The following is a 16247-nucleotide window of genomic DNA, read 5'->3' as shown; positions in this document are numbered from 1 at the left end:
CTTTTTGTAATTTTAAAATATGAAACTTGGTAATAAAGAAATACGACGTTTTTGACAGAATTTCAGAGAAATATATTCGACCTTTGGACATACACACAGTTAATTTGCACGTACATAGAGCAAAGAAAAGTAACAGCTAGCTGATATCGCGCGGAAAGATGTTTCCTTTTTTGCCATTTCGACGATGCCAATCTATGACGTGGAAATAACAGCAAACGATGGAAAAGTTCAGGTAAATTCGATCGGGGATGGTGCGCTCCGAATGTTTACGGAAGCGCGCTAAATAATACATATATGTATCACGTATGAAAAACGTATCTATCTAAGCGTCGCGTCGTCGAAATCTGAACAAATTTATTACGCGGCCCGATAAAACAGACCGGTCTGACGTTAAATCAGATTATCGATCTTCATCGATGACCGCGGTCGTGTGGCAGCAAAAGTGTGACTGCCGCGTCGAAATACATCATCCCAAACTCGTATATCCAGGCTAAATGTTTTGTTTCACCTGGTGCTCGAGGCCAGTTTCGCGTTTAGGTGCGCCGAACTGTCTGTAATCGGTTTACGATCGTAATTCACTTACAGCGGTGATTCGGTGACATCGGCGCGGTGACAGGGAGGAAAAAACACGCAGCAGGAAAATAGTTACGTTCGGATAACCTGTAAAATATGATTTAACGGTTGGCTGGGAAACGAATTTAGGAGGTTGGTGAACGCGAAGCAAGAACGTCGATGGTAGATGTTATACAACTAGAAATAGAAAATATTAGGATAGAAGAAAATTATTTTGCTTTTCGATAGACGCTTTATCATTATATAAAGCTCCTCTACTATGGAGTCTTGGTTTCTAAAATGAATTCGCGGGGCCTCTAAGCTTTAAGCTCGTTTCTCCGTTTCCTTCGTACAGCTACGTTTCCTTCGTCGAATCGACGTTAAAATTCTTGTCTTGGGCTGCGAGGCAAGCGGTTTGTAATTACGGAAAACTTTTGAAAGATTACTCGGATAATGGAAGTTTGTGCCGGTGCGGATGCGAGGCATCGTCGCAGCAATCGATCGATCCACCGCACGAGCCGTGCTATTGCTGCAGTTAGGATCCCTTGAGCGACAAAGAAGCAGAAACGTACGACCTCTCGTTTGCCCCGAAGAAGCTCGTTGTAATGAAGTGTCAGACGAAGAAGTGGCGAATGAAAAGACTCGAACTCGAGAGCGAAAATAGGTCTCTGAAACGAGCCCTTCAGTCATTCGGCATCGATGTATGATATTTCCTGGCTTCTTCTTTTATGAATCTCTTCTTCTTATTATCTCTCTCTCTCTCTCTCTCTGATTCGTAATTGATTAATTGGAATTCTGTACGGATACCCTTGTGATCGCGTTTCTCTTCCTTTACGAGTTAGTCGTTTAATTCAAGTCGAAAGGAGCAACGTTCCGTGCAATTAGTGCTGCAAAGAGCGAAACGACAGAAATTATATACACTGACCGGCTCGTTCGATATCGATAGTTTACGAACAAGTGTCTCGAAACGAGCGTTAGGTCGTTTTATGAAGCGCGAACTATTAAGAAGATTCTGCCTGGCAGATTCTCTTAAAACATCTTCAGTTCAAAGATATCGATCGACTATAACAGACTGCGCGTTTTCATGCAATTATGCGAAATTTCAAGATGCATAAATGCACAGAATGCATATAACGTGCAAACATACTTATATCAAGTATCGAGGTATTGGTTATACCTAGGTGCCTACTTTTTAACAGGTTTTCTGTACTCAAGTTGCAGCTTTCTTAGTTGTATTTATAAAAATATAAATTTTCACAAAAATTCCCAATCCAGTTATCGTATTTTAGGCATTCGATATTCTGTTGGTTTTTTCATAAAAACCTGATGGATTGCTCACCTACTGCTAATAAGTAGCTTACACCTTTGCGTCGAATAGATTGCTTCTCTTTTCAACTATGTTATATGGAATATAACGTTATATTAAATTTTAACCATCGACCAATATCACAATCGACAAAATCGTAGTTACATTTTATGCCTGTGATCTCCGTTTCTTCGTTTGCGCCTTACCTGTACTATTGCCATAATTTAAAAAATTTTTCGCTACATTATGTACTTTACGACATAGTACTGCATAGTATTCAGCCGAAGTTCTACTAGTAAATTCCGTAATAGCAATACAAACCAAAGACTGTTTGCGAATGTAGACCGGAGCTTCCTAGCTTCAGGGATTTTCCTTTAAAATTCAGAGCGCTTTCTTTGAACGGTATCGTGCACGTGCACTGTTCCGAATGTTTCTAGAGATTAGATGTTTTCGTGTAGGTGTAAATGCGGATGAGATATTGAAGCCCGATCCGCTGCTAGTGCACTCCTGGGAAGAAATCGAAAGGCTGCAAAATGCAAACGCGGTGCTCCAAGATAAAGCGAGGGATCTTGAGGAAACTCTCGCCGAGCGAGATTTCTGCGACGATCCTGACGCCACGATCCACTTCCTCAGAGAGAAGATGAGATATCTTGGAGAGGGTTTTGGCGCTTGAAAAGAAAGAGTACTACTGCTCGCTACTTTCTCCTCTTCGTACACTTAGACCTCGTTTAATCGTTTCCTCTTGCCAACAACGAACCATTGGTAGCAGAATGATACACGTTATTGATCGTACGTATCTGCACATTTCGGTTAACTTTGCTCAAACAAATCTATGACCGTAGAAACGTTCATATTTTTATTATAGGTATCGATATTGGATGTACGTAATTTATAGTAAATTTTAATCAAACCGAGCCTGGAATCCTACAGATCAGACAAGAGTATAGAGTTGGTAAGAGAAGAGCCTTTTAAATTTCTGTTTTAACGATCTAAATGCTTTGTATTTCCAAAGCTGATTAATTTTATGACTTCGATGTATCTCTTGTACCGAAACTATTCATGAGACGTGCTGATTTGAAAATTTTTTATGACCTCGGTTGTGCAACGTGTCAAAGAAACTTTGTTGCCCTGACAGATTGCGGGACACGATATCGGACTCGAGGTTTGAGACTGGCGCAGACCGAGAAGGACGTCAGCTGCCCCGCGATATATCGTTTAAAGGACGAAGCTGCGTGATTTCGTGAAACGCGAAGCGGCTGAACAACGAATTTCCAAATTTCTGGAGAAATCGATCGTAATCTCGGTGGAGGTCTTCTTTCTCAAGCGACAGACTGGCGTAGTGCATTGGTTGAGCTCGAAGGAAAGCAAATGCCAGAAACGATATTGCAAACGGCCGAAACAATCACAGTGCCGGAGTATATTGATATTTCAGATTTACCGGATAAGTCGAACAATTGCGAGGATATCGTGGCAGTTGATCTAAGAAATCAGTTGGAAGAAAGAGACGAGCAGATCGATGCATCGAGCAAAGGATTGGAATCGATGGTCGGTCAAAAAGGTTCATTGGAACGGACAGAAGCCACGAAAGAGCAGCTCGAGAGGGAAGATGACAAGGTATTAATATCTAGATGATTGAAAACTCGAAACTAACGTCAATTGGTGGATTGCAAATAAGTTCATAAAAGTTGGGTATATATCGCGAAACGATAATACGATACATATCGAGACGATGAAACAATTTGATTTGATGCGAAAATGGATTAGATGACGAACCTTTCTCTCTGTTTCTTTTTCTAAAGGTGCATTTCGATTTTAGAGGCAAACGAGGAAGAATTCGCTGGTAGTCGTTTAATGTGAGCGGTCATTAAACAATCTGTTCGTATGCTCATTCCTCGTCGAAACAGCTTCTTCGTGACGAACGCTAACCAACGTTCGCAGAGATTAGATCGAGCATCATTGATGGATCATCGTTAATCAGGGGTTAATCCCAGTCTTTGGTCTTCGTTCGAACTAGTGACGATGATGTTTGATAAAAAAGATTTTGTACTTTTATACACGTGTATATGCGTAGGTAAGATCTTAGAATTCTCTAAACAACTTCTCTCAAAAACAGTATTGTACTCGTGACATTATCGTAGAACGTATGCCAGCCTTGAAATTAGCTGATTTATTTCATTCAATTAACGCGAGCGACTTTTCCATTTGCAAATTCTGGCGAACTGATTTTTCTCTCTCGTAATACGTTACGAGGGTTTGTCGAGGAGATGAGGAGTCAGCAGTTAGGAATGGAAAAAGTGAGTAAACGGAGTGCATGCGTAATTAATATTCAAAGGTGGAAGAGGAATTAAAAAAGAATATTCTTTTTTGGTCACACATATAGGAAGCAAAATGAAAACAGCATCGGTTTAAATGTTTTTTAACGTGTCATATGAGTTATGTATGTATAATACCTTTTAACGAGATTGCAAATTACGATATTAACCAAAAGCACGCTACCAATTAAAAAACCATAGCTCCTCTCTTAGATCGCAGGATTCTTGAACAACCTAAGACAATCACAGACAGACTTGCTGGGATTATCTTCTCTGAAATCGGAAGTGGGAAATCTAAAGTCACAGTTACACTATCTCAAATCAGAGAGAATTATTGAACGAACTAAACAAACTGCGAGAAGCACCGAAGTATAGAGACGATCGGATAACAGACTTACCGGAGCGGAGGAACAAGTTGGGAAAGGATTACAAGAACAAGACGGCAGAATTACAGTCAAAACTCGACCAGCCAAATGACGAGATCGATGAGTAAGAAGCGAAACGCGGAGCTGGAAGAGCGTTGTCTGGACAAGCACGCACTTTCGGAAAAGCTACACGGCTTCGAAGGGGAGCTTGCAGCCGCGAAAGCGATAACAGCGAATCTCGAAAACTGAGGCGGGCACCTTGAGGCGAGACGAGGAAAATTTGCCGAACGAGCTGGACGAGGCAAGGAAACAGGTGGAGGTGTTGTTGACTGGACGACTGGAGGACGAGAGGGCGGCCAGGACCGCGTTGCCGAAGGAACTGCAGAGAAACCGAGATGAGATTGAAAAGTTACAGAGGGAGATTTTTGGTCTGAAGGAAGATGGACGCCGAGAGGAAGGAGAAGGACAAACTTCGCGAAGCGTTGCAGGCATCGGTCGTCGAGAGCGAAAAGTTAAGGGCTCGGCTAGAGCAGCTGAAGAACGAGAACGACGGTCTGATGGAAAGGACGAAGGAGCTAGACGATTTGAATAACCAGCTAAGGAACGACTAGGATAGCACGAAGCAGGCTTTGGATAATTTGCAAGCAGAGATCAACAAACTGAAGGATGAATTGGCCAAGGCGAAGCAAGAATGCGATGCGTTGTTGAACGAGAATAATAGTATCGAAAAGCAACTGGAACAAGCGATGACGGAGAACGAGAGCCTGAGAGTCGAATTGGACGAAGCTGGTAAAGAACTTAATAAACTGAAATTACTTGAAGGAGCTCGAGAACGATTCGTTGAAACGAGATATGAAGGCGTTAAGGGATGACCTTGAGGCTTCCAGAAGGCAAGCAGAGGCGCTAAAAGCCGCTGCTCGCGCGTCGAAAGCGGCTAAGGATAAAGGAACTGGAACTTGCAAAGCTGCAACTGCAAGTAAAGAAGTTCGAGTTGGAAAAGAATCGCTTAACGAAGGAAAATGATGATTTCGGATCTAAAATGATGGAATTACAAGGAAAGTTGGAGGAGTTGGATAAGACAAAGGGAAGAAACGCAGATTTAGTCGCCGAAGTAGATCGTGTTTGAGAAAATAATTGGAAAAGGCGTTGGAGGACATTGATCCGAGGTTGAAATCCGAAACAGGTTCCTTGAAGGATGGACTCGATAATTGCGCGGACGAGATGCGAAAGCTGAGAACCGACAGCAATCAGCTTAAATTAGAGAATCGAGCTTTCGAGTCCGATATTCGCGAACTTGACGATCGCTTAACGAAGGAAATCGCCAATCTGAAAGCGAAAAACGCAGGATTGGAACAGAAACTAGAGACATTGGATAAATGGAAGTCGAAAAACGCGGATTTACTTGGTGAAAATCGATCGTTTGAGATGCGAATTGGCAAAAGCCTTAGAGGATATCGATCGACCGAAATCCGAGGTAGGTTCTTTGAAAAACGGACTGGATAAATGTATTGACGAGGTGGAAGTGTGAAATTCAGGCAAGGGGCGGCGAAAGGGGTCTGAGACGAGAGATTGCCGACCCGAAGAAATTAATCGACGAATTAGAAGAAAAAATTGCTAAACTGGAAGCAGACATAGATCATTGGAAAATGGAGAACTGCAAACTTCAGTTGGAGATCGATAAATCAAAAGCTGACCTTGATAAAGCATTGAAAGATTTGCTCGAATGCCAGGTAAATTTTAGGTATTTTAACGTTAATCTTAATAAGCGTAATTCTTCGTTAAAAATATTAAAAATATCCTTTATACGAGAAATGTCTTCCTCGTTTATTAAATGTAAATTAATTGAAAAAAGAAGCGAAAGTTGGGAGGAGAAGGCGATGCACAAAAAGCAGAGATCGATAGATGGAGATGAAACTCGAACGCAGAGGAGGTAATTGCGGAAAAATTGAGAGTAGATCTTCGAAATTGCCAAACTGAAAACGATAGACTGCAGAAACAATTAAACGAAATGGAAAATGAGTTGGACGAATTAACAAACGTAAACGATAGTATAAAGAATGAGATCGATAAACTGAAGAAGGCGATCGTGACCATAGAAGCAAACTTTCTGATTTGTTAGACGAGAAAAAAGAGTTGGTCAACGAATTCTATCGTTTATGCGAACAGCTAAACGATCGTAGGAACGAGCTGGAGGAGCAGATGGCCGCGAAAGATACGGCCAAGGAGGAATTGGCCGACGCGAAGAAACAGCTGGCCGCCCTAAAAGCGGCGTTGGACAAGGTTCGCAGCGAAAACGATAAGCCGAGAAACGAGAACGAGGGGCTGAATGTAGAATTAGCCAAGTTGAACGAGCAAATGGAAACTTTGAAGGACGAGAATACGAAACTGGAGAACGAAAACGCGAATCTGAAGAACGAAAACGCGAATCCGAAGAACGACAATGCGAAATTGGCGGCGGAGTTGACTGGAACGAAAAACAAATTGGCAGAAGCGGAGAAACAGGCGACCGATCTGGAGAAAGAGAAGGGCGACTTGAAGAACAAAATAGCCGATCTCGAGAACACGGTGAACGAGCTGGAATCCTTGAAGAAATAATTAGAAGATGCTAAGAAGGAGCTGAATAGGCTGAAGCCTGAGCTAAATAGTTCGAAATCGGCGAATACACAACTGCAAAAATATTTAAATAACGCCATAGAGGAATGAAATAGACCGAGGAATGATTTGAACAAATTAAAAAACGATTAGGACAAATCCAAGTCTGAATCAGATGACCTGAAGAAGGAGATTGTCGAGCGGAGAACGAAAGATCGCGTAAGGGATTGATAGATTTGAACCCGGAAAATTCAAAACCGCGGGACGATTTAAACGAGGCGAAAAACGAAGCGAATAAATTAAAAGCCGATTTGGATAAATTGTAAAGCGATTATAGCGAGTTGCGGTCGGAATTAGGTAAACTAAGGGACAAGAGGAATAGACGCAAAGAATGCCGCGATGCTGCGTTGGCCACGGATCTGGACGAATTTAAGAAAGGGAATGGCGAGTTAAAAGATGGGAATGAGAAACTGAAAAGCCAGTTATTCGATTGCCAAGAGGAGAAGGAAAGGCTACGCAAGGAATTGGGAAAGCTGAGGAGAGAAAATGCCAAATTGAAAGAAGGTATGATAACTACCGTTTTAATTTGTTTGGAATTCAAATTAGAAGGGTAAGTGCTTGATCTCTTGTTCAAGTCGCTTTGCAAATTCCAGCAGAGTGGTTAATGGAAGGCATTTAATATCATTATTTACCTTAAGCAGTATCAGATATAATTTTACAATAACGAGCTTTTCCTCCTATTTCGACTTCAAATTACTCGTGCTTTGATATTTGTAGATTGTGAAACGAGTATAACACAATATAATAATAAAGCCACAAATTATTGTTCTGCATAGAATTAGATAAATTAAAAGAAAATTTCTTATTTGTTGAAACTTATGATATATATCTTTTGAAAATTATTGTATTATCTTGGGAAGATTCTGCAAGGAACGACATATTAAATTCCTTATGTCACTGACAGGAGATTGTATCGAAACGTTATGTATACTACAAATTTAATTTTTTACGAAACTATAATTATATATATATATATATATTGTTAATGAAATGAATTTCATGTAGCGAAAAAGCTGGAGCTCAAGGAAACCGAGACGAACAAAGATATTTTGGATGATGGCTGTGATTTCATAAAGGCGAATGAATTTTACCAGGGAAGAAATTTGAAAAACCATATGAAAGTAAAAATTATATAGACTTTTCTGCAAATAAAGGAGGCGAAAGATCCGAAGACTGATTTTTGAAAAAGCGCTTTATTCATACATGGAAATGTTTGACATATAGGTAGATACAAATATTTTTTGACATGTTATATGAATATTGATGCGTATTACTGAATCATGTAATATCGTTATATTGTATTATCGACGTTGGTTACCGCATGCAAATCACAATGATATAGATTAATGATATTACTTAATAAGTGAATAAACCTGATAGATTCGATAAATCATTCCGTACTCCAGAAATTAATAAACGCCTCCGTTCTACTAAATCGAACGTCCTAAATGTATCTTCAAATTCGATTAAAAATTTAAACGATATAACTTTAAACAAATTTCAGTCACAATTCTGTTCATTTATCAAAAAATAGAGTATTTCTAACTTAATCGTTAGCTTTATCGATTAAATTTATTCGGTGTGATGAAAATTTTTTTACGTGTGTTCATAAAAATATTCGTATTATGTAAATATTGGCGGTCTGTTTATAACAAATGATCATTTTCCAATCTCGAAAATGCTGGCGTATTATTAATGGAAACAACGTGTTCTTTATCTCTTTAGTCGTTGAGATTGACACAGTTAGCAGAGCTTCGCGATAAGATTGGCCAGTTGACATCGGACATGGCGCACCAGGACAGCAGAGCGGTGCCGTGCGACGATTATGGACCAGCGATTCCGTCAAAGGCGGATTATAATATTTTGGATCACCGTATAGCTACTTTGCAGAAACAGAAAGCGGAGAAGCAAATGGAGGCGGACTGGAAGCTCCAGGAGCCGAGGAGGGCTCTTCGAAACGAGCAGGCTAACTTAATTCGAATCTCCGATCGGATGAACTTTGAGAGAAAACGCAATTTGAACCTTCGGCATAGCATGGATGATTTACCGTAATACGCTTTTCCTTTTAACCTCGTTCATCGTTGGACGATCGTCTTCCCCAAGACATTTCACGGATGAGAAGAATTATGTTCCCTCGGTTCTCGAAGCTAACGAATTTAACGAATTCATGGTACGCTATAAGATCAACAGGCTGTACGAGAAAACATAGGTCTTGAAATTGTGCTATCGACGATACATCTGTTTCTTGTTCAGCGTCGTTATGATCATCGATGTAAGTATATCTAAGTAAAAAGAGTATATCGTTACAACGTTAACATTCGAACTTTCTTGTATGATTTGTTGTTCTCGCGTTAGTTCGGCGTCTCTAAATGTTTAATACGTCAAAAATGGTAATTACTGGACGAAATAGAAGAAGGACCTTGATGTTCGCAGGAACGCGAACAATTTCATTGTAATTCACTCGTAATTCCGACGGTTGGATGCAATTTAAAAGAAAGGTACTTTGTAATTATATTTCAGGTAAGCGCAATCCAAAATATCAGCAATTAAAAGAACAAAATTGAGTTAGACGTGGGAATAGAACCAGGTGCCATTGCTTGCTTCGAAACTTTAGGAGCGTACAGGCACACGAAATGATCGGGCGAAAACGCGAGGCTCGCTTTCTCAGCGATCGTCTTCTCCTTATTGCGACGTCAAATCTAAAGAGTTTCGGTGACAATCAAACCGCTGTATGTTCTCTCGCCTAATTATACCTCCGGCAACAGTTCATCGATGGCGAGCGATATTTGATTACAGTAGCAAACGTATACATTGCATTGTTATCATAGTCGTACGTTCTTGCTTACGCGGACTCCGAGTTAAGTGGATAACCCTGTATGTAGAAAAATTTATAATTGAAAACGAGCTGGAAATTTACTCGTTACAAGTGTTTATAGTACTGTCCATATCTATCTACACAAGATGAAAAACAAACTTCATAACTTACGTGAATTTATAGTATGTTTTTAAATACAAGTTTCCCCAAAACGTCTCCTCTCTTAGAACTTTTAGATTAATTAGTTATGAGCAGGAAAACTTCGGATTCTAATTAAAATTTAAAGAACTTGGGGTTTCTACAGCTTCTCTCAATAGCAATCTACATAAGGACGTATCATAAATTCACGAGAGTGCTGTAACTTATAATTCGAATCGAAATTTGTCGGAACTGCAGTTCAATTTCCTAGGCATGTAATCCTGTACACAAACTTTGTGTCGTTAAAAGAAACTACTGGTTTCCTTCCATTTATTATGTCTATATATTTTTAGAAAATCATATTTAACATTCCGATATAATATAACTTCTCGTTTATGCTGCGAAAGAATAACTAGCAAAAATTTCTTCCTAACTAATAAATAATACCAAAAAAGAGAATCTCCGATGTATTAAAAACGAGTCAGCAAGTAAATCTCGTATCTACGCAATAAATTTTCTTTATCCTAAAATCTATTATCTCGAAGATCTCGGCAACGACGAGAATGGATAAATCCTCGCCGTTCTTTATCTTTTGGACGTTTCCCTTACAAAAGATATCAGAGACGCGCGATTTTTCCAAATCTGCGGGCCGACAACAAAATTTCACTACAAAACCGATGCGTGCCTGGGATTTAGAACGATCAAGCTGGTTCGCGATCGTATAAATTACTTCTAGCCGAGTAATTTAATCGCGTCGCGTCGCGTCGCACCGGTTACATTCTAATTAACGAAGCGCAGCATAGAGGAACAGATAGGAAGAGGAAGAAAAAACGCGGCGGCGGCCAATAACGAGCAACGTTCTGGAAAACAGTAACGGCTAATAACGGGCAATAGATTCGGACTGGCCGCGTTTGCTCGATTTTGCGCGCGGCAACGCGATTTCCTGTTTCGTTTTGTGGCACGGTGTTGTTCGATCGAGATTAATTCAATTGTATCGTGGACCGCATCCGCTCCCACGACTTTATCAGCAACTGTCGTTGGAGTGGCTCGCGTGTTCAGTGTGCAGCGTGCAGCGTGCAGCGTGCAGCGTGCAGCGTGCAGCGTGCAGTGTGCACGTGCACGCCACGATGTCGCGATGGTACGCTAACGGATACTACTGACAAAGAGTACACATATAATTGAAATGCGCGGCTAGATCAAGTGGTAAATGAATTGACGAAATCCATTTAACCGTGTGTCCATCCAGTCGGAATTGGAATAAGCTCGTAAAGCGTCCGTGTATTATCGAAGTGATAGCAGGTCGTCAGTTAGCGTTTGGAAACTTCCGCTTTCGCTTCGTCGATTTATGTTTCCAGGGATAAATTGAATTTCTAACGAAGGCGATTCGTTCAGGAAATATTAGGCTCGACGCATTATCGTTGAACTACAGGTGTTTATGCAGAATGCACGTTAATGCACATGCACATATTTTCGTAGTAATCGACTAATTACTAAATTAGTAATTTTGACAATACATTTAAGTCTGTGATGGAGGTTTTGTTTCGAGAATGCATAACCGAATGCATCGACTGAAAATCGGAATAAGCGATTTAGAAAATAATTATTTATTCATTGTCAAGATTTGTTGTATTTCTAGGATCAAATGTAAAAAGTATACGTATTATAATTTTAACTTTTTATAAGAAACAAATATGAATAACTGTATCATGTACGATGTTACTTGAATGTTCTGACGATTGAGGTTCTGCGTTGATAATCTACTCCAGGCAATCGTTGAACGACACCGAACAAAATCTAGTATGTCAAAAATAGGTGGAAATGTCGGTGGAAGATTAACGTTAACATTATGACAAATATATTTGCCTTTTTTAAGAAACGCTAGTGTCCAGGTTATTCGTGGGGTTATTTAGGTTCTCGGGTAGATATTCTCGAGAGCAAGAGCTTCATCGTGAAAAGAATGCATCGAAGATATCGTATATTTATCTTTTGGCCAGTGAGCGATGTATTGCTTTAGGCAGCAACGATAACTCGTTCGAGGTCAGGAATCGAAAAATAGCGGATACAGGTCACGTTATGCCCGTTTTGTCGATTAACTGGGAGCATGCCAATGTTAACGGTCGATGAGCTGCCTTATTTCGTATTCTTTTCAATATGGTCACGTGAAGAGGAGAAAGGCCACTGATAGAAGCTGCCTCCAGACCGAGAAGATCATTTTTGTTGATACACAGGCATATTTCTCCGAAAAATTTCAATCTCTGACGGATGCATTTAGTTTTAGCCGAGAGAAGAATGAGGCAGAAAATGTAAAATGAGAAATTGATCATTTTTCGAACTCTCGTTCGAACGTTAAGAGTTTCGATCGATCATTTACCTTATTTGCTCATTTTTAATTAATTAATTAGATATGAAAGTTGAAAATGAACGACGATTAGATATATGTATGTGTATAGTAATTAGGTAAATTAATCACATAGTCTTAGACAAAATTTATAAAAACGAAAATGGGTTTCATATTATCCTCTCTATTAATGATATGTATTATAGTTTATATTAAAATCATAATCATACCATGCAAACAGAGTGATTAAAATACAGGTTAAAGAATTCAATTAATATATTATCATATAATGCATGTATATTAATGCATGCATAATTCATGTTAAAAAGCAATTATATGTTCTTGTAATAGAAACGAAATGAAATTATGTAAAATACATATTTGGTGATATTGTGAAAATCATGTTTTAACTAATCGTAGTAAGTTACAGAATTATTCGTATCATTAAATTAATATTCATATCGATATTAATGAATATTAATAATACAATTTTTTTTATAGGTAATAGCAGACGTGTTTATTGTTCAAATGGGTGAATATATGGTACGGTTGATCTTGAACTTCGTATAGATACAAGTTTTTGAGGTTGCAGCGGACCCAAAACCTATAAGAGTTCCTATAATAAGAGCAATTAACATGGATGGCGATAATTGTCCTCCGAATCCGATGTATACAAAATTTGATGCCGAAGAATGTAATACAGACGAGAATTTCTTATTTATTTTTATCAGTTTTGTATACTTGTCTTTCTCTCGTTATTTTTTCTTTTAATATCTTATTATATACCTAATAAGATACAAATTATCATTTGCATTTTGGTAAACTATTTTACAATATATATACATATGTAACGAGCATATAAAGAACTCGTCTTGTATCGTATACTTACGAAGATTTTCGTGAAAACGTTAAGTGATTAATTTCGTAATTTAATAGATTTTACGAGGTTTACCAGCAATTGCAACACTTATTTTTACCATGATATTTTAATTGTTATCTATCTAATCTATATAATATTTATCTACACGTTAAAAGCCAGCAGTTGTTGTTACGTTGAACGAGTCTCGAAAGACCTTTCTCCCCTTCAGATGTTACATTACGTCGATCAAAGCATGCGGTCTTCGAACATTGCACAATTGCACGAACAAATTGAAGATGTCACGGTATAGGAACAGTTTTTTTCGATGGTATAGGGAAATCGCGTAAACTAAATTTTACGGTATCTTTGTAGATGAGAATCATCGAATAAAATTTAATAGAGAACGCGTAACGATGTCTTTTATTTCTTACGATACTGTCGTAGGCCATAAAATACGATATTTAGATCGACCAGAGAGTGATAAAGAAAAAAAAAGAAGGGAGGAAGGTAAATGGAACCATAAAATAACATCGCACGTACCTTATTTTGTTTCCCTTACGACGTTAACGATCAAGTATAAAATAAAATGATATCTACTGCTGTATCGAATATACCGCTTTTAAGTTTTAAATGTTGTTGTACAATTCGATTACGCGTGTGAAGTTTTATTCTCTGAGTGTTACTGTGCGAATATCAAATGAAATGAATTCTTCGTCGATCGTTCATTGAACTCCGCATCCGAATCAGAATGTTATTCTCGGTAGCAGTATGGATAAAATGCTATTCGAATATTTGATTCTTTTCTATACTATAACGTTGCTCAGCCATAGGTATACGAAGGAGAAAAGTGATATCGTTGTTCTAATTTAGATACTTTGAGACGTTTATGGGACCATTTAACCGATAAGTTGCTGTAATTTCAAGACTTATGTAAGTAGTAAAAGTTACAAAAGTTATCAGACGTATGATCTAAATGGATCTAAATTATCGTAGAAATGCACAAATTACGTATCATGATCATCATTCTCGACAACGCCAAATGCTTTCTTCAAATATCAAAACGTTTGAATATTAGGGTGATATTAGTAAACGCTATCCTGTAAGCTACATCAAAATTTTACAATATACTCGAGTTTATTTGAACATAAATTAAGAAACGAGGCAGCAAAATTAATAATAGACGCGTGTCAACACATTTAATTATATATTTGCGTGCCTTTTTCTGTTTTCTCGGTAGAATTATCGTCTACAATCAAGAGATTTCACATCGAGATAAAAATAATGGCGATTCAGGGTGACATTATTAAACAAATCTCTATGTTCAACAGGACTTGTTTACATAATCGAATACAACACAGATCAAAGCTGCGTTGGTGTCTCGATGATCTTCGTACGTTTATTGTATACCGAAATATTTTTTCCTTTTTCAACGTATAGCACTTAAGGTAAAGTCGTATCGTTGTTATACTTTAACATTTTCTTTCTTGCAAAAATAATACCATCATTCGATAAAACTTCGTACAAAACTATTTCGATAAACACATACCGAAAAGTATTTTTCGTATTATTAAGAAAAACCTTCAGTTTCAGATATACCCTGAAGAAGTAAACTGATCTCGAAAAACCAAAAGTATGACATTAATCAATCATCGTAAAAGCTTAAAGATCTAAGAGTCAAGCATCATGCGTATATCGTTGTTGCAAGCGATATTGAAATATTACAAGACTCTTCAGGCTTCTTAAAACCATTTTAACCATTTTAACCAGATTAAATCTACATTTAATCAGAAAATGTTATGTTATCCGTTTTATTATACTTGACGTCAATATAAAAAAAGGCAATCCCGTGACATGGAACTATTTCTCAATGATGCAAATGGGCCAACGTACCATTACCATATTCTAATTATGCATATAGGTTCTCTGTCTCTCTCCATTTCTCAATGTTATTCTCACTCACCGTATTTTCTTTCCTTGTCGCTATCACGTCGGTCACGTGGCGTTGGTAAAAGTGGTGAAACACGAAAGTGTGCTCTCACATCGAAATGTAGACCAATCTAAGATAAATGAGATCGATCCCATGGAAAAAGGTTACGGCCTCTGATGTCATCAGTCAATTGGAGTCTAGAATTTTATTTATTCGAGGAGCACGCTATATTTACAAATATTAGACGAAAGCAAATCCTATGCTTTTAATTCTATAGTTTATAGCGCTTAACGCGTCTATAGTGGCGACAATTAATTTTTTTTTAATTAGTAACGTATCGTTTAGTATTAAGATTGCGAAGATATCGTGAAATACATGTAAGTACAGTACCGTGCGAAATTCTTAGACTCCGATCGAACGGAAATGTTTTATTTATGCAAATATAAAAATAATCGATGTTTTCCAATTCTGTTAATTTTTAAGAAGGTTTTAATTCGCGAACATTGCTATATACTTGCTAGTAATGCCCAAAAATCAAAATCAACTTGAAAACTAAGGCCGAACGGCGGAATATTTTTGTATATGCATATACATATATGGCTATAGGAGAAAATTGTTCAGAATGTTGAGATTTATCTCACAGTCGTCGAAATCGTCCAGGTGGCTCCTTTTTCCTGGATATTTACCATAGTTAGTATCTGGAGTGATATTCGTTTTCTTTATTTCGATTTTTATTTCTTCTGTTTTCGATATTTATTTCATGTATACATGTATATATAGCTATTAAGTGTCTCTGACGATATTATCTACGATTATATTAGATTATATTAGACGATTAGTAGTAGAAGGCAGTATATTCGTAAACAACGAATAGAAATTAGGGGAGAATGTATACATTTTTTCGATAAATGTTCCTATATTCCTAGAGTTGCTATATTCATAGGTAAATAAAATGAATTTCTTTGGAGTTGCCTAACTGTATC

The 16247-nt window shown here is 38.1% G+C and overlaps 2 protein-coding genes across 2 annotated transcripts in view; both read left to right on the top strand.

Moving 5' to 3' along the window:
- LOC126922193 (hemicentin-1-like) overlaps positions 1–16247 on the top strand; it is a 101192-nt gene that overhangs the window by 16252 nt on the left and 68693 nt on the right. The gene's annotated exons all lie outside the window — the stretch shown is intronic.
- On the top strand, positions 3227–7130 carry LOC126922331 (coiled-coil domain-containing protein 102A-like). Its single transcript, XM_050734812.1, has 6 exons — positions 3227–3472; positions 5147–5324; positions 5386–5511; positions 5719–5953; positions 6052–6265; positions 6702–7130. The coding sequence occupies exons 1-6, from the start codon at positions 3227–3229 to the stop codon at positions 7128–7130; spliced, it is 1428 nt and encodes a 475-aa protein (XP_050590769.1).

Source organism: Bombus affinis, chromosome 11, assembly GCF_024516045.1.
Source record: "Bombus affinis isolate iyBomAffi1 chromosome 11, iyBomAffi1.2, whole genome shotgun sequence".
Taxonomy (NCBI): Eukaryota; Metazoa; Arthropoda; class Insecta; order Hymenoptera; family Apidae; genus Bombus; species Bombus affinis.
The sequence above is the reverse complement of the archived record's forward strand: the minus strand, read 5'-3'. Positions and strand labels throughout refer to the sequence as shown.

Excerpts from the sequence above, each read along its gene's own strand:
- LOC126922331 (XM_050734812.1), top strand. The coding sequence starts at position 3,227 with ATGCCAGAAACGATATTGCAAACGGCCGAAACAATCACAGTGCCGGAG. Across the intron at positions 5,325-5,385 it reads AGTCGAATTGGACGAAGCTG|ATATGAAGGCGTTAAGGGAT; the intron begins GTAAAGAACTTA and ends CGTTGAAACGAG. Across the intron at positions 6,266-6,701 it reads AAGATTTGCTCGAATGCCAG|CTAAACGATCGTAGGAACGA; the intron begins GTAAATTTTAGG and ends TTATGCGAACAG.